This window comes from Leuresthes tenuis, unplaced genomic scaffold (assembly GCF_036924035.1).
Source record: "Leuresthes tenuis unplaced genomic scaffold, fLeuTen1.0.hap1 SCAF_14, whole genome shotgun sequence".
Lineage (NCBI taxonomy): Eukaryota > Metazoa > Chordata > Actinopteri > Atheriniformes > Atherinopsidae > Leuresthes > Leuresthes tenuis.
Genome location: NW_027325368.1, coordinates 17556473 through 17578723, shown reverse-complemented (window position 1 = coordinate 17578723; position 22251 = coordinate 17556473). Strand labels below are relative to the sequence as shown.

The 22251-nt window shown below is 41.2% G+C and overlaps 2 protein-coding genes across 2 annotated transcripts; both read left to right on the top strand.

The window, feature by feature from the left end:
• The first annotated feature begins 12360 nt into the window (after nt 1–12360).
• LOC140268824 (C2 calcium-dependent domain-containing protein 4C-like) lies at nt 12361–15184 on the top strand. The gene is made up of 3 exons (XM_072363812.1): nt 12361–12678; nt 13253–14013; nt 14145–15184. The coding sequence occupies exons 2-3, from the start codon at nt 13282–13284 to the stop codon at nt 14694–14696; spliced, it is 1284 nt and encodes a 427-aa protein (XP_072219913.1). The 5' UTR covers nt 12361–12678; nt 13253–13281; the 3' UTR covers nt 14697–15184.
• A 3382-nt stretch (nt 15185–18566) lies between these two features.
• Nucleotides 18567–21946, top strand: fem1a (fem-1 homolog a). The gene has a single exon (XM_072363781.1). The coding sequence runs from the start codon at nt 18739–18741 to the stop codon at nt 20590–20592; it is 1854 nt and encodes a 617-aa protein (XP_072219882.1). The 5' UTR covers nt 18567–18738; the 3' UTR covers nt 20593–21946.
• The last annotated feature ends 305 nt before the right edge of the window (nt 21947–22251 follow it).

Below are 22251 nucleotides of genomic sequence, written 5' to 3'. Positions count from 1 at the left end.
TGTGGTGCAAAGTGTGGCCTGTTATTGTCTCACCACTTTACAGCGGGGGCCTCCTCCATTTCAAACACCCTCGCCACTCGGCTGCCAGTGTGATCACCTTCATGGGGAAAGACAGCAGCAAGGAGGCTTAACTTTTATTTAAGAGGATGTAATCAAGATAGCTGGGGCCATGCCGGTCGTATTTACCAAGTGTGGTTTCTTTTTAAGCCGCAAACAAGCGCTCTGAGGAAATAATCACATCAACATGAATGAGCCAGAGCACAGAACAGGCAAGAGGGCGAGAAATACAATCAAAAACTCAAACACAGACAGCTTTAGTCATGCATGTGCAGGTTTTTCTTGATATTGATTTTATCTAAGGTCTTTCCACTCCAGGAGATTATCATAGAATAGGACAGGTGTCACATTTCTCACAGTTACATCACACACTGTGTGGTTGAAGATTCACCACTTCAAATAGTTTTCAGCAATGACTCCCTGATTTCAGAGAGAGGTATACCATCATTTGTCTGAGAAGAGTAAGAGATTTAAGATATGATTTATTGATCCCAGCAGGGGAACATTTTTAGTGTTAGCAGTAACAAAAAGGCAGACAAAGAATCATAAATCTAATACAGCCAAGCAAAAAACAACAAATGAGCGAAACCAACTCTACATGTGTCCAAAGTGGTTCAGCATTCATGGTGGACTGGACAGAGCAGCGTCTGACCTGCTCCTTCTTGCTTTGGCAGATGATGGCCCCCATCTGCCACAGCTCATGATGGAGGGATGGGGTGGGGTGGCCCTGGTTTGTCCTTATTTTATCCTTCATCTTCTCCTCACCATCTGCTTTTAGGATGCTTACCAAAAACTGTGGCCAGCATAACTGTAACAGCCTCATGAGATATCACCAACCTAAGTGTGTTTGTCCTGCTGCAGAGACTTTACTGTAAGTTTGGCTGTGATTCAGGAGCTGATTAAAAGCATTGTCTTTTGATGTGCTTCATTTCTGTGGGTCTTGTTGTTCAGCCCAGTGTGCAGTCTGGGTGAGCTTTCCTTCCAGATGTTCAACAGAACTGTCTTCATGTGATGTTTAAAAGCTGTTGAAAGTGAGAAAGCAACCAAATGATAGCGCCTACTGGACTTTTAAACTTTTTTTTTTTTTTTACAAAGAGTTGTTAGTAGCACTTTTGAGTAAGCAAGCAAATTTTCCAGTCGGTTACAGTATGGTTACAGCAGGCCATTTAAGTGGACCACCATCCTTGTCCCAGTATGCATGTACTGTAAAGGAGCAGAATCGAGTTGACTGAAGTCAAGTCTGACACTACAACACTGAACTAACTTCTCTGTGGGTGATCATCGTTGAAATGACACTATAGTTCTCTCACTGAAGTAATACTTCTGCCATCTAAAACAAAAACCAAAAAAATTCACAGTGGCTGAAGCAATATATTGTGAATTCTTATACCGCTGCGCTTCTGCATCACACCGTTATAGACTGTGTCGCTACACTGAACGTCCTTCTTGCAATAGAGTCTGTAATCCATTCTGAAATGGTCGGAGTTGCAACATCATGAGTGCAACATGGCTCATCTCATATGACCAGTCAGTGAAACTTCACCAGAAGTGAAAATGTAGGGTTTGCTTGAGTAGCTATCACACAGCTATCTGAGGTCTGTATCTGACAGAAGTCATTCTATTTGGCCCCCTTCTGCATAGCATTTAGCTTTAGCTCACCTGTCAGAAAAACATCTGCTTCTCCAAACTCAGGGCATTCTGACTGCTGTCTATCGCAAATGAAACTACTCCTGAATACTTGACACACCCTCAATTTAAAAAAATAAATAAATTGATTTTGGATTTTTTTGAACATTTGCACAAAACAATGGGTCTTGTAAGAGAAAACGCTGTGTTTCACCACATCAGACCATCTTATCAAGCGTTTCTCTCATTGGTCTACATTAAAGCCTTTGTGAATTGTGTGTGCAAGTCATCACAACACATATATTCAGAAAGAAAGACTAAAAATATGAAATGTCGACTGTATCACTCTTAACTGTGATTATGGAGTGCATGTCTCCAGCCCTGCTGTTACTTCCCATTTCAATACCTCTGTGCCACGCAATGAAAACCAGCAATCATTCACATTTCCTTGGTGAAGTGGAGCAATGAGTCACTCTCTCTCATGTTGAACTTAAAAAAGGCTGCTCAAAGCACCTTTCAGGATGCACTTGAACCAGAGGAGACTTGAGTGTAAAAAAATTACCCTTAAGGGTCAGTGAGTCAATTCATTGTTTCATTTAGTGGAGAACTTCAGTCCAGACATTTTCTTTTATCTCCTGTGGCCTCCGAGTTGACAGTAGTGGTTTATTTGGAGACTGCAGGATGGGATTTTTTTTTCGGCTGCAGATTGCAAATAAAAAAAAGCCCACGTGGCAAAATATAACCTTTGATAAACAGCAAAAAAGTGTGCAGCCCTGTCACAGTCTTCTGTTTCTTGTCAGGTACAAGAGGTCACAATCCGTCAGTGTCACGTCGAAACTTGTCAAGAGCTCTTTACTCGCTTTATTCTGTGTAACGACTAACCTGTTTGACTTCTTCATGATTTGAAACCAAAATCAAACTTTCTCTGTCTTTTTGAGACTTACACAAGACCATATGACTGGAAGAAAAATGAAGATCATATAATTTCCAGAAGTACAATATTGACATCCGTTGATTGTGGAACTAATCAAGCTTCTCTTGTCCCCAAGCCAATCAGCGAGTGTCATGATTCATTCATCGATTTATTTGTACTGGTGATAAACCCAGGCTGTTGTGTTTATCTTCCTGTACCATTTGGTGGTTGCTTTTTTCCTTTTTCTCTCTCTCTCTCTCTGTCTGTTTTGAGAGACAGTGTTCACTGCCAGCATATTGTGTAAGGATTCATCATGCTGTTGTTGTTACAAATTTAACTGTCACACACTTGTCAAAATGCCAAGCAGTCACAAGGGAGGGAGAGAACGCACTTGCAAGCACTCACACACACCAGCACAAAAGTAAATGCAGGGGGAGGAGATCCAAAGTAGCCAAAAGACTGAAAGATTTCATCCTGTCATTCAAATAGGAGTTCTTGATGGAGAGCCGCTCTAACCAAACAAAAATCAGTTTTGACATTTAAAAAGTACGTTATAAGATAACTGTTTAGCACTGGAGAGAGTCAAGAGGGTTATTGTCATTCGCTTAAAAGATTTTTTTTTTGTTTGTTTGTTTGCTTTTTGTCAAAGTGGAATATTGTGTAAAAGGGCTGAACTTCAAGACTGCAGAAAAGAAGATTTACACTGTATGCACATGTTTAAAGGATTTTGGAAATTTGCTATCAGAGACAAGGCTCATAAAATGTCAGTGGCCTTTTGATATCTTACCACTTTCTGCATTTGCTTAGTTTGTTTTACATTAACCAATGTGTGCCAAGTTCTGCTTGAACATCAGAGATAAGAACTATTATTCAGATTTGACTTGCAAAGTGTGGGCGGTAAGAGGCCATTTACAGTTGGTGCAAACATGCGGATGCATTCAGATGTGATCACTCAGAAGTGCCTGAAAAACATTCTTACAACAATGTCAACGCAAAATGACCTGACACTTCTCCATGCAAGCGACTGAGGCGCTAAACGAGAATGTTTTCTAGCTCTTCTGTGAAAATCAGCCTTCCCACCAAAAAAACATTACTCTTAGACAATTAACTAAGCAGCTGTGAGCACAGCACCTCGGCTTTGTCCAGGTGGTCTCGAAAGTTGAGTTTTAACAGGCATCTAATGTTTAGCAAGCTGCTCAACTTCTGCTCCTCAGCGCTGTTATTTTGATGTAGCACAGAGTAGCAGAACTGACCATGGAGCAACGCAGCCAGGAGAGAAATGTGTTGTTGCACATTAAAAAACTCATTAAGCCTGTGGGTGTATTATGGGCAGTAAAGTTGCTGTTTATTGTGAGCAGAAGTCGTTTTTCAGCTTCTACTGCAGAGGCAGGTTTAGTTTGACACCTGTAAAGAGTTTAAAAGCTTAAGTTTGTGAATTTTCGTCAGCAGGGGTGTACTGAGTTCTGTAACATCAGAGCTTGGAGCGCCGACAAGGACTCAGCGGGAATATCAAGGAGACAATAGTATTTGTTTTACTGAGACTTGACTACAGGAACACTTACACTAACACCTCTCCACTTATGTTTAGGACTATGTGGGCAGACAAAAACTGCCGACAGAGTGTTGTTGAACTGTTGGCAGTGTGGCCTGTCCATGTTTTCTACTGAGAGAGGCCACTTATGTTACCTACCGACACTGTGACATCAGCAGCTAAGTTTTTGCCAAACTACAATAAAACAACAACTCGATCCATTCATGGCGATATCTGAAGATTTCTACCAAACCTGTCTCTGCTACCCTTCAACCTTGTGGCTGTGTTTTGTATTTGCTGCTGCCTGTCTTGGCCAGGTCTCCCTTGAAAAAGAGGTTCTTAATCTCAATGAGATCTTCCTGGTTAAATAAAGGTTATTATAATAATGATAATAAAATAACACTGAATTAAAATATATATTGCAACAACAGAATTTCCCTTCAGAGATTAATGAAGACTATGAACTGAATTGAATTGAATTGGATTGCCAGTTATTTTTTTCTTTTTACTTACCTCACATTGCAGCTATTACATACTACAAAACTGCATTTAAATCACATTGATTTGCCACTGGCACGTGTCCTGAACAAAAAATGTTAGTCTCAGGCATTTTGATTTGATAATGGGCTGTTTATCATCAAGTCATGAAATAAATCATGAAATAAATCATAAATAAATCTGTTCAGAGAATCTCAGTGGTTTTAAATAGAGATTGATTTGTCTTAATCACTGCATAAAGCACCAAAACATTCCTTTTCATTTTCTTGTACGTCTCTAAATGTGATACATAATGTAAAAATGACTTATCCCTTTGGTGTATTCTGTTGCTCACATCCCTGTCTCCTGTAGACTATTTCTCCCAACTGTTTTACAGATGGTATTGGTCCACTCTTCACTTCGTACGTGCTCCGTCTTGTACCATCTTCACCCCCTCTCCATCTGCCTCCTCTTTTTTTTTTCTGTTTGTCCTGTTTATTTGTTCTATGTACACACATGGCTTCTGGTCTGTTGGTCTGTATATGTGATAATCCTAAAACAAATTTGCTATCATAAGTCTTAACACTGACACTTAGCAGCACAGAATCCATCCTCTCTTCAGCTAACTTTGTGTGGTGTTTGTTTACCTCGGAGCTCGGCAGCCCCTGACCAGATGGGTTGCTTATCTCTGAGCTGTAACATGGATGTCGGTACAGCAGTGAAATGAGCCTCATATCGTTATCTAACAGTGTTTATTCTCTGCTCACTAATAAAGAAGTAATCATCGTGGTTTACGAGTGAGAAATACCAAATCACCTTAATAGTCATTGTACGCTTATGATAGTATTTCATAGATGCAAAGGCATCAAGACCCAACTATCACATTGTGTTTGGACTATGAGTCAAATTGAATTAATCTAATCAGTAAGTGTACAAAAATGCCCACTGGGATTTTTTCCATTTCAACAAATGTGTTGATTATTGCAGTGCAGCAATGAGAAGTGCTTGGATTCTTTCCAGACTTATCCTCCTGTATGAGCATGACTCAACTCACTACCATCCTCTCATCTCAGCTTTAGCCACGGTCATTAATCACGCTGTAAGCTTTTGACTTTATCCTGGGCTATTATCTTTTGTGCTCTAACTATATACAATTCAGTATTCTGCATTATTGATCATAATTACTGGAGCTCAACAGGGAAACTCTGAAAAATCAAAGAGGGATGTGGTTAAATGTGGTTAACTTATGTTTATGTTTATGCATTTAGCAGCCGCTTTTATCTAAAGCGACTTACAGGTAGGCAGATAGGGTAAAGGGTCTTGTCTAAGGACTCCTACAGGAGGTAGTACCTTTCATGCAGGGGATGCAACTTATGTATTAGACTTTCACAAAAAATCTATTTTAAATATATGGAACATTACATGGATCCCAGTATTTCACCATTTTCATGTCATAGACACAATTAGAACAAAAAAGCCTAATCTGGCCCAATCACAATATATTTTCAAACTGACTAAGAGGGATGTTGAGAACCTTTAATCAAGATAATAATAGGAAAAAATATATCCAAAAGTAATCACTTGATTGTTTATCTTTAGCTGGAATACATTGTTCTTTCTGCATGTTTTCCTCTCATAGCTGTGACATTTAATGGATTGACAAGTTTTCAGGAGGGACAGAAACATAGTGGGCGTCTCATCTGGGGCTATATATTGTACCTCTTCATTAACATGCAACATTTCCCCATATCATTACATAATGTGTTTCCGTTTAAGTCTCTACTTGAGGATTCCAGGTTTATTCCAAGTATATTGCCCTAGGTGAGCTGTAAAGACCCCCATTCACAAGTAAGACCTTAGGCACATAAGTAGAAAACATGCATGGTTGTCTCTGTTATTTTGAAGAGACAAACACACAGACACAGCATTTAGAATTATTAAAACCAATTACTTTTTTCTTTTTCTTTCTTTTCTAATATAAGTTGTTCTGGGAAACACAATGTATGTGTATGGAAAATATGGACACAGAGTTCATGTAAATATGGAAGGGAAGTGCTCAAAGAAACTTAGCAAGAGCATAGAAATGTGGAGGCAATAATCCTTGTGACATTTCATTTGACATTTACTTTAAGATTTCTGTTTCCTGGAAGAGAATTCAACCTCTATCACTGACTATGCAAGTAATTAGTCTTGAAATCAATAGGTTCTATTGCTCCTGTTGTACATCGACCATACATTGCAGGGAAAAAAAATGACAAAAGAGCTTAAAAGATTCGATATAGATGCTATTTTCTCTGTGATGTGGGACCAATTGTTGCTTATCAGGTCAATAATAATGACATCCAGTAGTGAATACACCATAATGAAGGCAATACTGCCAAGATGTATGGGTGGACTTTTACATTTCTGCTATTTTACTGCTATCTTTCTTAAAGCTACATTCCAAGATGATAAAACCTCTAAAATGAGTGTCTTCATTCTTTCTTGGTATTCATCCATCAGGCAGAGTTGTCAGTGGATGACAGGTACAAAATTCATTCTTGGTATATTTATATTCGAAAACTGGATGAAAATGTCACTCTGAAACTGCTTGGTGCTTTTTTTTAACATAGGCTATGAATATTTTAGATATACAACAGTTGAGAAATCAGAGCAGCACTGTTTAGCCCATGTAGTTCTGCTTCTCACAATGACTCTTCAAGATGATTTACCAGAGAAAATAAAGATTTTTCGATAGCTTGACCAATCGGACTAAATATTTATTCTAGGTCTAGCTCATAAATCTTCTCAATAAATACTACAAAGACCTAATCGGGAGTTTAGTTTCATCAGGTTTGACATGGCTCACATGCTAACATGCTATCTATGGGGTACCTCAGCATCTCAGTTTGCTGTTGGCATGTACAAGGTCTGTCAACATTAACTGTATGCTGCGGGTAAAGGTAAGCTATGAGCTAACAGTGCAATAGGAAGCCTTCGTTCATTCCTTCATTCGCCTTAAAGTATTGGTGAAATAAAGACAGATGATGCCTTATTCAGAGGTTGTATTGTCAATGCCCCTGTTCACTCCCGTTATATGGATATATGCGGCTCTCAAGAAATCTAAATAGCGTCCAAAGGAGGCCGACTTTCACCAAAGCGACTTTCACCAAACGTAGTTTATGCCAGAGATAAGGTCCAGGTTTTTTTTTTTTTAAAAATTCCCCTTTAACGAGCATAGCAACCACGTTCAGCCATCTGTCAAAAGAACTTGAAAAATATTTGAATGGCAGCTGCTTTTTGGGGAATTTGACGGCATTCATATGCACTCATGCTAAACTGTTTTACATAAAGATGAAACTTTGATGTGTGTGGAGGACTAAGGTTCAGTTGACTCTATTTCACCGTTTACATGCAGGAGAACCCCATCCTCATCTAAGTGGTTTAGCTCAGACTAAAATGTTTACATGAATTAAAAAAAAATTGGTTTGGTTTGATTGGACAAAGAATATAATGCATTTTTTTCTAGTGTCATGTAAACTTGCTTAATGTGGGGGAAAAAATCCATTTGAAGTAGCCATACCTTGTACCAAAAAATGCAAAAGTCAACAAAAGATCAACTCAAGTGAAAACCGCTGAAGAGGAAGATTTACCATAGAGACCACTTTTATTTTAGTGTGACATACTGTATGACCGAGGATTATTACCATCAGGTGATGCACAGCTGAAGTGATGGTGCAAGTGTGTCAATGTGGATAGTTACTGTTCCTGGAGATTGCCTACAGCAGAGACTTAATTGGAGCAAGAATTGGTGTGTTCCATAATGCCGCTCAGTTTGGAGAGGTCCGAAAGAATCAGATAAGTGTGCGAAGCCTCATTATAAACCGAAGCACACCAGCATTGGTCCAATTAAATCTGACACCTGCACAACCCAGCCTATGTGTTTCTGAATACACACCGACACACACATCACACAAGTTGCACAATTGCATAATATGTTTAGATTTATTGGTGTTGATGTGATGTTCAAACTATGATTAAAGGCGGCAAATTAAAGGATGACACCACCCATTTATTGCACGGCCACCTTTAATTGACAATTTTGTTTACTTAAATGAAAATCCTGCTTAGAAAACTTGGCTGCACAAGTGTGCTGTGCGATAATACGACTACAGGAAGCCTTCTGAATCCTATTTGGTCTCTGAGTACACATTTAGTACAATATAATAAAATTCTGAATTTTGACAAAAGAGAATAATACTCCCACATATTTGTTTGAAATGTTGTATCATATGTATGAAAGAAGTGTGATGAGGAATTTCTCACTGTTTTTAAATAGGTTCTCTGTCTTAAACCCTCTCTAACATATTCATGCCCACATTGTACGGTGACCCAGAGGGCCTGAACACAAAAGGAAAACAAAAAAAACAGTTTAAGTTAGAAATACATATCACTAAATGACAGTTTTGAAGTGGTACTTATATGAAATGAAGCTTTGGTGATATTTTATAAAGGAAGAATTGCTCTCATTCTTGTCATTTGGACTTTTCCTTCACCACCCTGTCATCCCCCCCCCCCCCCCCCCCCCCCCATGTTGTCAAACTTTCCCCGTTTCTAACAATGTTGTCACTGCACTGGTCCAATGCTTTTCCTGTCCGCCACTCATCGAGTCAATCGGTCTCTTTCCCATTCTGTTTGATCTCAATTCTGTTGTCATTCTACTTCAAGTCCATGCAACACACTTCCTCCCACCTCCTTCAGTTGCCCGATAGGGAGCCTCATCAGAAGTCTGCCCCCTCCTAAATCCACCACCAGTATCTAGAGTCCGGCTCTAACCTGTCATCTATCATCTCTGGTTGTTGCTTTGATGCAACATCAGAGTCTAATTGCTAAGCACTTGTTCATTCTTGTAGACTAATAAATCCAACCTTTCAAATGATCTCTCCTTATCCTATCCAATCCTGACAACCCTGGAACGCTATGAGGAAAAATTAGACTAGGTGGAGAACGGAGTAAAGGTAAGGCTGAGCAAGGAGGCGACGAGAGGCTTGTTTGGCTTACTAGGAATATTTGTCCTTAAGTCCAGTTCTTAGCTGAGTATCCCAAGCCTCCATCCCTTCTTTCATCTTACTTGGAATCAATTTATGTTCTGTTTTTAAGTTTAGCTCTTTTTTTAATTTGTTGTTTTTTTAGAGGGGGGTTCTAATAAGTAGGCTTTTATGAGCCCAAGGTAGTCTGATTACACACAGGTTATCCTGATTATAGTAACTTTGTGTGCTCAGCTAAGGATGAAAAATACATATCTCTGTCAAATCAGAAACAGTTGTCAAGTTGAATGCTGAAACTAATTTCAAGTGGATAAATTATACGCTTGAGTACAACTCTAACGGTTCATCACTAATCTATACATGACTGTAGTCTATTTTCAGTAAACAATCTCTAAATGGACCACATTTGCATTAATGATTTTTCTTCTTCTTTAGTTCTTTGTAGATTCACCATCAAAAAGAATACTTGTATCCCAGGTACAACACCGGCACGATGGTGCATCTGTGAGTGCGTACTGTATTTTCTACTATTTTCAATTTCAATTACCAGCAAGCAATGCTTTCTCATCAACAGCACAGCTCTTAACAGAACACGTTCGAGTAAAAGTTGAATGCCAGCAAGAAAATGACACTAAGCGGTTTAAAAGATCATTAAATGTAACCTAACTTTGCATTGAAAATCTGAAGAGGTCACTGAATGAGGCATTTTTTGATACCTTGGGAGCACATAACAGTGCCAGGTTTGTGTTTTTTGTGTTCATTTAGTTGTGACTTCTGACACCCATATATGTGGTCTCCAGAACAGAAAAAAGATGCCACTTGATAATCCACTTGCAGGTTAACATCTTTTTCAGCTCTGTCTGATGTTTTAAGACATATGCACCGTTTCTTTAACATACAGTATCAATGTTGGCCAAATCTCTTGCAAACCTTGGAGGATTGAAGGCCTGAAATATTGGATAGATTATGAGGCGACACAGTTGGTCTTGTAAGATGTCTTCAGATTTGTTGGGCATTTTTGTAAAACTGCAGAACACTGACTGGTCCAAATGACTCCTACGAGATGGCTGCTCATACCATGACAGATCCACCTCCATGTTTAAACACCTGGCAATAAACACTGTGGGTTGAATACTTTTTTTCTGGTTTTGTCCAAACAGAGACTGGCTTGGATAGAAAACAAAGACAATTCATAACTTAATGATGCTTTCTTTTACCCGGGGTATCTAGCTTTATGCCCTCACTCTGAACATCTCTATGAGCATGTGTAAATGAGATAAAGGAATGCTTTCAGCAAAACGTTTCAGGAGCATCTCATAAGCATGTTCAGTTTTTCAAAGTGTTGTTTTCACTTTTCAAATCAATATTCCCTGAAAGCATGTATGAAAAGTCTCATGTTGTTTTGAAATTTCAAACAGTGGCTGTTAGGCTCTGTTTCACACAATATATATGCAGTTCAGGGTTTTGAACAAACATTTATACATTCATATATATTTGATAAAAATTAACAAGACTTAAATCATCTAACGTATACTTTTACATTATAGATAATTAATTACATCCCTATTTTTCAGTGTATATAAAAAAGATATTCACAAATTCTGTTACTAAGGGCAAATAAAGAGTGATGATACTGAGGAATCTGTTTAATATTTCTTTAAATCAGTGAAGGATTATTGGGTCTGAAAAAGGGTTAGAAAATGCTTCAAAAGACCTGATGAAGCCCACTCTAATTTCTTCTGCTTTTGGCTATTAATTTACTGTTATGTAAGAGACAAATCATCCCAGTTAACAGCTCTACCGATGAATTTTGGATATGAAAAAATGTCTGAAGCAATTGACAGATAAAAGGAGCGCATTGTTTGTTTTCTTTTGATCACCAGCTACAAGTTCTTTCAGCTCTAAAAGCCATATTGTATAAAAGGACATCTTTTCTCTGAAAATCGAGCTTTCTGAGGGGGCTTAAACACCTCATTTGATGTGGTGTCCTCAGATCAGCAGGGAGACGGTTCCAGAGTTCCAAACCACAGAAGGCAGCTTTGCTCCAGGTCTTCTTCGGCTTTTTGGGCAGAGAGAACAGCAGGGTCTGAGGATCAGAGGGCTCTACGTGGGACACACTCTGGCGTTGTGTCAAAGTTAGCAGCATGTTCACGATGGGAAGATTTACGGACTAACTGGATATTAAGAAAATATCCAAAAATGAACTAGAAGCAATTATGGGGATTCAAAAGTGATAACATGTGATGTATTTGTTTTATTTCAGTTATTACAAACTCCAATCTCTGATAGTGAAGCTGAGAGGGATGCAGTTTAGGAAAAGAAAAATACATACAATAAAGTTTTTTGCGCATGTGGGGAAAATTCTTATGCTTTCTTTGCATTTGTGCTTTAACTATCTGTTTATTAAAAAAAACTCCTTTGTCTAAAAAGACAAAAGCTTCTGTTTCATTATCACTGGTAATGAGTGCAGATGGTGGGTAAAGGCACAGCATATTGTGTCTACATTATTACCAGTTTGCCACCAGGAAGTCCAATTAAGGAGTCTGTTTGTTTTCCATCTATCAGATCCGTGTAATAGGCTTTTTGTGCACTCCTTGACAGAACATAGGAGAACGGCTGCCACGTGAATGCCAAATGCAATCAGTGACGTTTTTCTTTTTTCTCTAAGAATCAACCAGGCAGCGAGATAAGAAACGCAAGTAGTTTACAACACTTTGTGGGTGATGAGACAGCAGCTAGTAAATACCCCCACCCCTTGCACGTGCCTGCGCAGGGAACAGTTTTATGGTTAATATCATGGGAAGGTTTCACAACCTTCTCATTGGCTCAGAAGTCAGGGACCCCGTTATATAAAGCGAGAGTTCCTGATCTAGCAACCCCTTTCCACTGGTGAGCGTCAGGGATCACACTTCAACTATCGGGAAGACACCGTTTACGCACGGAGAGAGGCTGCAGCTTGCGCGTCTCTTGGCTTTTTTTTGTTTTTTTTTAGGGGGGTGGGGTTGTTTTTTGTCTTCCTGGAACTAAAATAACCGAAGATCCAACAGGTGGGTTTGTTTCATTGCAAAAGTACAACTAAGACACTTACTGTGGCTTTGTTTGATGGTAAAAGTTATTTAGACTCGTCTTTGCTAAATCATTTTGAATATTCGATTGAGTAATTAAACTTCTAGTCAATTAAATGACCGCTTATTTGAAAAAAGAATGGAGGTTTGTATCCATAGAATTGTTTGAGATTACACTCATCTTTATGGTGGACGTGTGAATCGCTTAGTTTAGAGGTGCTTTAATTGATCTTAATTAGTTTACGTTTAATTAAAGTGCTCTTTGCATATGCTTAGCCTATATTTAAGGGTCTGATTAGTGAGAGCAATGTAGATATATGTGTTTAATTTCACTCTTCACGGAATTTAGAAACAACGGTTCAGAGGATGTTTTTCCACTGATGTGCACTAGGAAGAACCATAAAGTGTTTTTTGTTGTTGTCTTGTTTTGTTTTTTTGTCATGTGGGGAATAACATATGAACCTCAACAATAACATTAGAATAATTTTGATGATTCTATCTTTTTCTTGTGAATCTGTTGCCTCTTCTTTGTACATCACCTTTCTTGTTGATATAGAAACTGCAAGCTGAGGCATCTGAGTGGGCATGTGGTTACTGGAGAAGCTCCGCAGCTCCATGGAGAGCAGTGGGACACATTCCCAGCCCCCACAGACAGTAGAGGCCATTCCAATCTCTGTTTATGCCAATGTACTCACTCCAGAAAGAATCCCTGATTTTTTCATCCCACCGAAACTTATTTGCTGCCCTCCAGAGGAGTCTCCCAGCCCAGAACCTCAGCACTGCTCCACTCTGAGACCCTCCTCCTCAGACCATGCCATCTGCAGTCAGAGCCCCAAAGCTCGGAGCAGCAAGAGCCCCTGCAGCCCCCGCCTCTTTTCTAGAAATCTACAGAAATCAGCCAACCGTCACATCATCCAGATAGAGAGCGCTGATGAGCCAGCTGCTGGGTCTGTGGTCAGGTTAGGCGTTAATGTCAACACTAATGCTGACCCTCAGTCACAGACTGCAATGTCCCTGCCGTATGTCCCCAAGGCTCAGACCTCCTATGGGTTCTCCACCCTGGTGGAGTCTCCTCATACCCGACGCAAGGAGAGCCTGTTCCACAGTGACCCCAGCAGCCCTCTCACCTCCCCAAACTCGCAGAGGCGCTCCCAAGGGGGGGCTCTACTGGCCCCAGCTGACCCCAACCCCTACCGCTATTTCAGCGGTGGAGAGAGTGACACCTGCTCTTCGGCTGAATCATCCCCCTTCAGCTCCCCTCTCTTGTCTCGTTCTGCCTCCCTTCTTCGCTCTATTACCCAGGAGACACAAGCCAAGGTGAAAACTTCTCTTTCTATTTGTTCCATTTAAATATCGGCATTTTGAATTAACAGTGAATGTGTTTTGTTTCCTTCAACCCAAATCGTCCCTCTGCCTATTTACTTTCTGCTATTTCTTTCATTCTGAAGGTGTCTCGTGCCAAACGCTCATTGGCACGACACAGTTCACTCTCTACTGATGAATGCAGCTCAGCAGACAACAGCCCCAACATGCAGCGGCGCCGTATGCGCTGCCCTCCCTCTCCCGCCTTCCGTGGATGTAGAACCAGCGGTGCAAGGGGCGCAACATCAGACCTCCTGCAGCGCGAGCACACTGTCAACCTCCACAAGGGGGGGACACTGAGGCTGAGAACTCACTATGACCCAGAGGCAGCTAGGCTTAGGGTACGTGTGCTCACAGCTGAGGCTCTTTATGACAGGCAGACAGACCTCAAAAGCATCAACTGCTGCGTAGCACTCTACCTGAACCCTGGGAAGCAGCAGAAACAAAGGAGCACCATCATCAAGAATAGCAGGAATCCAGTATTCAATGAAGACTTTTTTTTTGACGCACTGCCCCAGGCACAAGTGAAGCGTCTGGCCATGAAGATAAAGGTAGTGAACAAAGGAACCAGTCTGAAGAGAGATGTGCTCCTTGGAGAAAGGGAGGTGCTGCTCAGCGAGCTGCTCGCAAGCCTCTAGGGAGCCGCCGTCAAAACTCCGGTGAAAGGGAGCAGCTCCCGCAGCACGAGGGCACCCTCCTGTCCGACAACCTTTTATCACACTTCACAGATCTGACAAACACCGGACAAGAGGAAGTATATTGATGAAAAGGGAGTTGTATTCTGCACACCTTTGTGTATGTCAATGAATTCCCTCTTCATCAAGGTGCCATGACCAAAATTTCATGTCAAATCATTTACATGCTTACCAGTAGATGAGCAAAGTGAGCAGTGGACCTGTTGTCCTCGTTTGTGTATTTTTCTTTCCAATTTAGAGCATTGTGATCTGGCTCAGCATTATATCAGCTGTTTTACTGTAATAATCTTGTCTAAGTGGAAGCTGTATTTTTGTAATGTTGATATCACATATGAGTCTTTGCATGAAATTGTGGAAATGAAAATGCCCACGTGTGCTTGTGAATTTATTATAAATATGACTGATGTGATGTTATGTCTCTGAACTTGTGAATAAAGAATAGAAAAACTCACTAGTGGTCCTTTATTTGAAAAAAAAATCTCTATCTGGTTTGTGGTATTGTCTATGAATAATTCATCTGGATCAAGAGCAAGCTGTAGAAGTAATTATGAAACCTCCTTTGCTTCCGCAAGCTTTCAATTTTTTCAAATAACTACAGGGCCCTCTGAGACATGCAAAGGCTGGGTGTCATTCGTGGGGCTTGTAATGGTTCTCCGCACTCAGTATTGTCTCTGTGTGCATTCGAGCTCCCTGTTTAATTTTAAAAGTTCGTATCGAATCCAATTTGTTCTCCAGTGAGTTTCACGAAGTTATTAAGGATGGCAGGGGGTAGAATCACGGCTCAATCACTCGCACCATCCTGCCTGGAAAATAATTGATTTGTACAGAGTGATTATACACGTGTTGAGTAACTGAGAACATAAGTGGAGAGGCATTTGTTGATATGTACAACATACATGGAGGGTACAGACACAAGCTCATTAATAAAGGATGTTATCCGAATGTGGATCTTGTGCCTCCTCTGTTGGTCAAACAGCAGAACAACATGTTGGTGAGCCTCAAAATATGATTAAAATTAAAGCATTGAATACATTTTATTTGAGCTCTTTAGAATTAGTTGTTGATGTGCACCGGTTGTCACCTGCCCTGTGTCCTTATAAACTGGGTCAGGCAACCCTGTAACCCTGATAAGAGGAGGGAAAAGATTCATTAAAAAATAAACATATAAAAGCGTCAGAGACCACTTTAAGACTTATGCCCGAGGGTGATGTGTAGCCTCTAACTCTATTAACTTCTGAAGTACTGAAATAAGTCACAACAAGCACTCATTTGGGTCACATTCATCTGAGAGCCAAAAGAAGATTAATTTCCCACAGACTTCAGTGTGAATTGATACATCTCATGAAGAAAAATTCTGTAATTCTTTCTTTGTAAGTGCAGTTCAACTTTGTAAAATTACTGGGAAGTTTAACTGGGAACTCATATAATCCCTGAACTGAGAAACTTTGCTTGAGAGCATATGGCGGATTAGTTAAGATCAACATGATCAAATGCAGATAGTTTCTTTTTTTTAGCGATGTAAAGAATGTAAAGTGAACAAAACCTTGTGTCGCTTGTTGCCAAACACAGATCTACAGAGCAAATGATAAATGAAAATCAGATTTATTGTGCCTTATTTTTTTATGAAGGGCTGTTTGTTTACAACTTTCCCAATGAAGAGCAACCATCAAAAGTTTCAAAGACCAGCTAAATGTAATGTAAATTCTAAAAGATCACTAATTCATGACTGAATACGACACATTGGCAGGGATTTTGAGCAAAAAATCTCAGCTTGTTTTATTCATCACAGCCCATATTTGACAGATCAGACATCTTTTGGGAGTTCATTCTTTTAGCTTAGTACTGTGATGTTTCACACACTCTATATTAGTCATGAGTATAGTCATTTGTTTTAAATAATGTGTTAAGAGAGCATTACACAAATGAATGTTTCACTGTAATTTTTTTTCCACATAATTTTTTTTAAAGGAAGAACTAAGATAAGTGCAACCTTAATCTTTGGAATTCTGTCACAAGTGTCAGGTTTTTACCCCATCGCTAAGCATCAAAATTTAACGAATTCGAATGCATATCCTTATCCAGCACTCCTTAGATCTCATCAAGAGCTGCACACCATGCCTCACTTTATGCATACATAAATATATCAGCTCATGTACAGCCTCCCGCAAGTCAATACTCTTGTTAATATTCTGACCGTGGCCTTTTTGTAGGAGGATAGAGCACTGGGATCTCCTCCAAGCAGTTAAGATCAATCATGTAGGTTTCCATCTTGATTCCACAAAGCACTGTCAATGTGTAGGTCATGTAGGTCATTTAATATGTGGTGCAGGCGCCAAGGGAATTGCATATTGCCATCAATGGAAAAACAAATACTGTTCCATTCAGTAGTTGAGCTACTGACTACTCAGTAGCTCTTCACGTAGTCAGAACGTTCTCACAAAATGTCAAAGATGACTTTCCAAAATAGCACACGAAAAATGTGGTGTCAGCGGTAAAAGAATGCAAAGATAAAACATGCCTCAGTTCACAATTATTAGCACTCTACTCTAATATTTGGTTGCAGAACAGTGGGCAACAATGCCAGCCCATGAGTGTTCCTTGTATTCATAAAAGCAAACTTTTGCACCGCGTTAGCCCTTTTTATCCTTCGCCATGCGTTGAAACAATTTTCAGTTTGCAGTGCTTTTTGAAGAATTGATCGTGATATTTACACTGTGCTGGCCAGCAGGAAAATGTCTCCCTTTCCAGCCATGAGCAGTTGGACACTCACATTTCACTTTGAAAGTCTTTATTCGTTTTTTGGTTTAATTGCACATGTAGTAAAAGAGCCCCCGCAGCATGATAGAGCCTCCACATATGGTAGGACGCTTTGTTGAACAAACTGATATGAAGCATTCCATTCCACTCCATTATATCACAATGTCCCCTAGCATCTGGGCAGCTTAAGAAGTGAAAAGCATTCTGGTGATCTTTAGCGAATTGCCATGTAGGCTTTTCCCCTCGCTGTGTATCTAAATGATACAGTTTCTAATATTCTCAGACTGCCTGTAGTCTTTACCACTGTGGGGAACAAACTGGAGAAAACTGACCTTTGATCAGTCGACATGGTGCCAAAATCAGTGTCCACAGTTTATTTTTCATCCAATGTTTACACTGTATGAAAACCCATTTAGTTACTGTTGTACCATAGCTTTGAACATCTATTAAATGTTCATTAAAAAAAATATATATATATATATATATAGCCCAGTTGTTTTGTTGCCACAAAGAGCAGCACTCAAACATCTCCCTGCAACTTTTTACTAATTATGACCAAATGTCACTTCATAAACTATATTTGTGGGGTGTTTTTGTTGTTGTTGTTGTTGATCTTGTAGGTTTTTTATTTGTTTCTTTATTTTTGATTAACCTTCCGTTCTGATTGATACTTTACCTATGGAGTTTAGATTATACATATTTAAGGAATGTTTTTTTGTTTAACAGCAACAATAATGATGACAATAACATGCATGTATGCAAACGCTGTAACTGTCTGAAAAAGGACTTTCTCGTTAAAAATATCAGAACTACGTCATGTCAAGGGATTCGTGGATCTCTGTGTTGTAATTGGCTCGTGCATCAACTGTCAGGTGACAGTCAAATACTCCTAGTTGGTCCGAACGCATCAGCTGGTGGGCGATTTAATTCCTATCCCTCAAGGGAAATGTCGTTTTTAAAGAATAAAATGCTCACTGTTCTTCTGTCTAAAGGAGCGCCCATAAAACTACATCTCCCACAATGCTTTGCTCAAATCGTAAACATAGACCTGTCAAACAACAGAAACGCCATCTTGACAGCAACCTCAAAATGGCAGAAAGATGTGAGCCTGAAACACTGTCTAAACTAATATTCCGGGACTCTGCCATTTAAAACTAGATGTGACAGTTTTACCGTAAACGAGAGGTTATGGGGTTGGTGTCCAGCGCTGTTGAACAGAGCCTGTAAAATGGATATAACTACGGTGGTTTTCAACGCGGCCAGAGATGGTAAGCTGAAACTTCTCCAGAAGTTGCTGAGCAACAAAACTCCAGAGGAGCTGGAGGCATTAGCAGAGGAGAAAACACTGGGAGGCACCGCTTTATTGATAGCCTCTCGCTACGGACATTTGGAGGTCGTAGAATACCTCCTTGAGCGTTGTAAAGCAAATGTGGAACTCGGGGGTTCCGTTAACTTTGACGGCGAGACCATCGAGGGTGCCCCGCCGCTGTGGGCGGCTTCGGCAGCCGGTCACCTCCCTGTGGTCAAGACGCTTCTGAAACACGGTGCCTCAGTGAACAACGCGACGTTAACTAACTCAACGCCCCTCCGAGCTGCCTGCTTCGATGGTCACCTGGAGATAGTCCGCTATCTGGTGGAGCACAGAGCTGACATGGAGGTCGCTAACCGCCACGGACACACCTGCCTCATGATCTCTTGCTACAAAGGCCACAAGGAAATAGCCAAGTTCCTCCTGGACCGTGGCGCTGATGTCAATCGCAAAAGTGTGAAGGGAAACACCGCGCTTCACGACTGCGCCGAGTCAGGTAGTCTGGACATCATGAAGATGCTGCTGAAGTGCAATGCCCGCATGGAGAGGGATGGATACGGGATGACCCCACTCCTGGCTGCAAGTGTAACGGGTCACACCAACATTGTGGAGTATCTGGCGCACCAGCCATGGACCTCCAGAGAGGAGCGCATTGACGCACTTGAACTATTAGGGGCTACGTTTGTGGACAAAAAGCGCGATCTGCTGGGAGCCATGAGGTACTGGAGAAGAGCTATGGAGCTGAGGCAGCCAGGTGACAAAGCTGGTTCACTGGACAAGCCTCCTCCTGGTCCCCCAATCCCCGCCTATGGCTGTGCACAGGAGGTGAGCACCGCGGAGGAACTCGAAGCTTTGATCACAGACCCTGATGAAATGAGGATGCAGGCCTTGTTGGTTCGTGAGCGCATCCTTGGGCCATCCCACCCAGACACCTCGTATTACATCCGCTACAGAGGAGCTGTGTACGCCGACTCAGGCAACTTTGAACGCTGTATCAGTCTGTGGAAATATGCTCTAGATATGCAGCAGAGCAACCTGGATCCTCTCAGTCCCATGACAGCCTCCAGTTTCCTGTCTTTTGCCGAGCTCTTCTCTTTTGTGCTTCAGGACCGAGCGAAAGGCACCCTATCGACTCGCATCACCTTCCAGGATCTGATGACTGTGCTGGGGAAAAGCGTTAGGGAGGTAGAGCGAGCTGTGGCGCAGAAGGATAACCCTCCAGAAGCCCCTCAGTTCACAAAGGCTCTCTCCATCATCCTCCATCTCATCTTCCTTCTGGAGAAGCTTGAGTGCAGCCCTGAGCAGGAGCACCAGAAGAAGCACACGGTGTACCGGCTGCTAAAGCTGAACCCTCGAGGTCGGAGCAGCTTCACTCCCCTCCACATGGCCGTGGACAAGGAAACCACATCTGTCGGCCGCTACCCCGTGGGGCGCTTCCCCTCCCTGGCGGTGACGGCGCTGCTCCTGGAGTGTGGCGCAGACGTCGATTCCCGTGACTGTGAGAACAACACCCCGCTGCACATCGCTGCTAACAATGGCTGTCCAGAGATTATGGCGCTACTTATGAAGGCTGGGGCTCACTTCGATGCTACAAACGCACAGAGGAAGACGGCCTACGAGCTGTTGGACGAGCACAGCAGCGGGCACCCGGCCCTGTACCCACTGAACTACATCACCCTTCAGTGCCTGGCAGCACGTGCTATTGAAAAGCACAGACTGCCTTACAGGGGACTGATCTCTGAGGAGATGGAGGCTTTCATAGAGCTGCACTGATGACACACTCCTGCACTTCTCCTGTTCTTTAACATCTTTCTTTTTTTCTGTTTTTTTTTTTTTTTTTTTTTCTCCTCTATAGCATTTTCCTCATCTTTGTCTCCAGCCCTGGCTTGTGTCAGACCAAACCATAGCAATAAACCTTACACTGGCTGAGATCTGGTCAGTCATCACTTTATTCTTAAATTAGATCGCATAGACTTTTAAAGAGACTGCTGGGTTTCCACTGCTATTTATTGAGGGAGACTTTCAGTTAAAAGGAGAGTTACAATATGACGGTGCTTTGCTGGTGGCTCAACGTAACGAGAGATGGGTTTAGTGTTATCGGTACGAAGCATCTGATCAAAGTAGCCAGAGAACATGCATGAAAATGAAGTGTGAAAGTGGTAGCTTACTTATTGTTTTGCAATATTAATTTAAAGAGGAAATTTGTTTGAACAAACTCAAACACCCGCTGACGGTTTTTGCCAGCGAGTGTTTGTCCCCTTGTTCACGTATACCGTCTGCTGTGTCTCTTTGATGCTGGTAAACTGTTGAAATGACTGTGCCAAATATTCCTTTACTGACGACAAACTAAAGACAAAGTGGAGTCCTCTGACATCTAAGCAAACTTAGTAACTTAAAGTTAAGACATTAAACTGCTAGTACAGAAGGGTCCGAGAGGTTTCTTAATGTTTCAGACTCTTTGTCAGCCTGTTGAAGCATTACTAGAAAGACTTTGAGACGGAGGGTGTATGGGCAGCGTAGAGCAGGCAGGGTGTCTGGCAAACACTCCCCACAACGCACCGGCAGCGAGCTGAGCTGTGAACTCAAGATGCAACACTTTTCAAACCAGAAACTCCCCACGTGAACAGATGTTAAATGGTGTTTTTCTGCCGGTGCGCACAAACTGTCGAGTTTGGAACAACTCCTCGACAATAAATTGCAAAAGAAAAAAAAATGTCTTTGAATAAAAGACATTCGATTCGTTATCAAAGAAGAAGCTTCGGACGTGTGGTGAGGACGAAGATTTGTGTCTATCTGCCTCAAATGAACTGTCCAAGATGGGATGTAGGTTCTGATACGGGGTGAATTTTCACTTTAATCGATGGCTCCCGGTCATCCCTGGATCTTAGTCTTATATTTAATAGACTGTCTTTTGTTTATCTTGTGTTATCATGAATGTTTTATTTGTTTGCCCGTGCTAAGCACCACCAAGTTGAATGCACACTGAGAGGCTCTATAAACCCTGGAAGCCTTACACTCAGGCTCTGAACAGAGGCTGCCTTTCTTACTCGACTGATTCATTTAACTGATAACTCAAGAGCAAAAGTGTGTTGGAGATACCTGAATAAAATTCAGCATCGCAACAGAATGAGCGTGCTTGTGTGTGAATGATCTCAGCTTTTTCCGTGTCGACTGTTACTATTCCTTGTTAGTGGTTTGTCATTTGAAAAGTCGGCTTAAAAAAAAACTTGACATTTGTTTCTATTTGCGTGCTCCGACTCTCCCACTAATCCTCTGACGATGACAGTCGATGACGATTTCCGCTCTTTATAACAAGCCCGTCCGCTGCTCAAATCAACTTGAGGATGCTGAGATAAAGCATAACAGAAACTTGATCTTTCTGGGTCCCGCACTCAAAGTAAAAATAGAGCGCAATCAACGTCACTGCTGCAG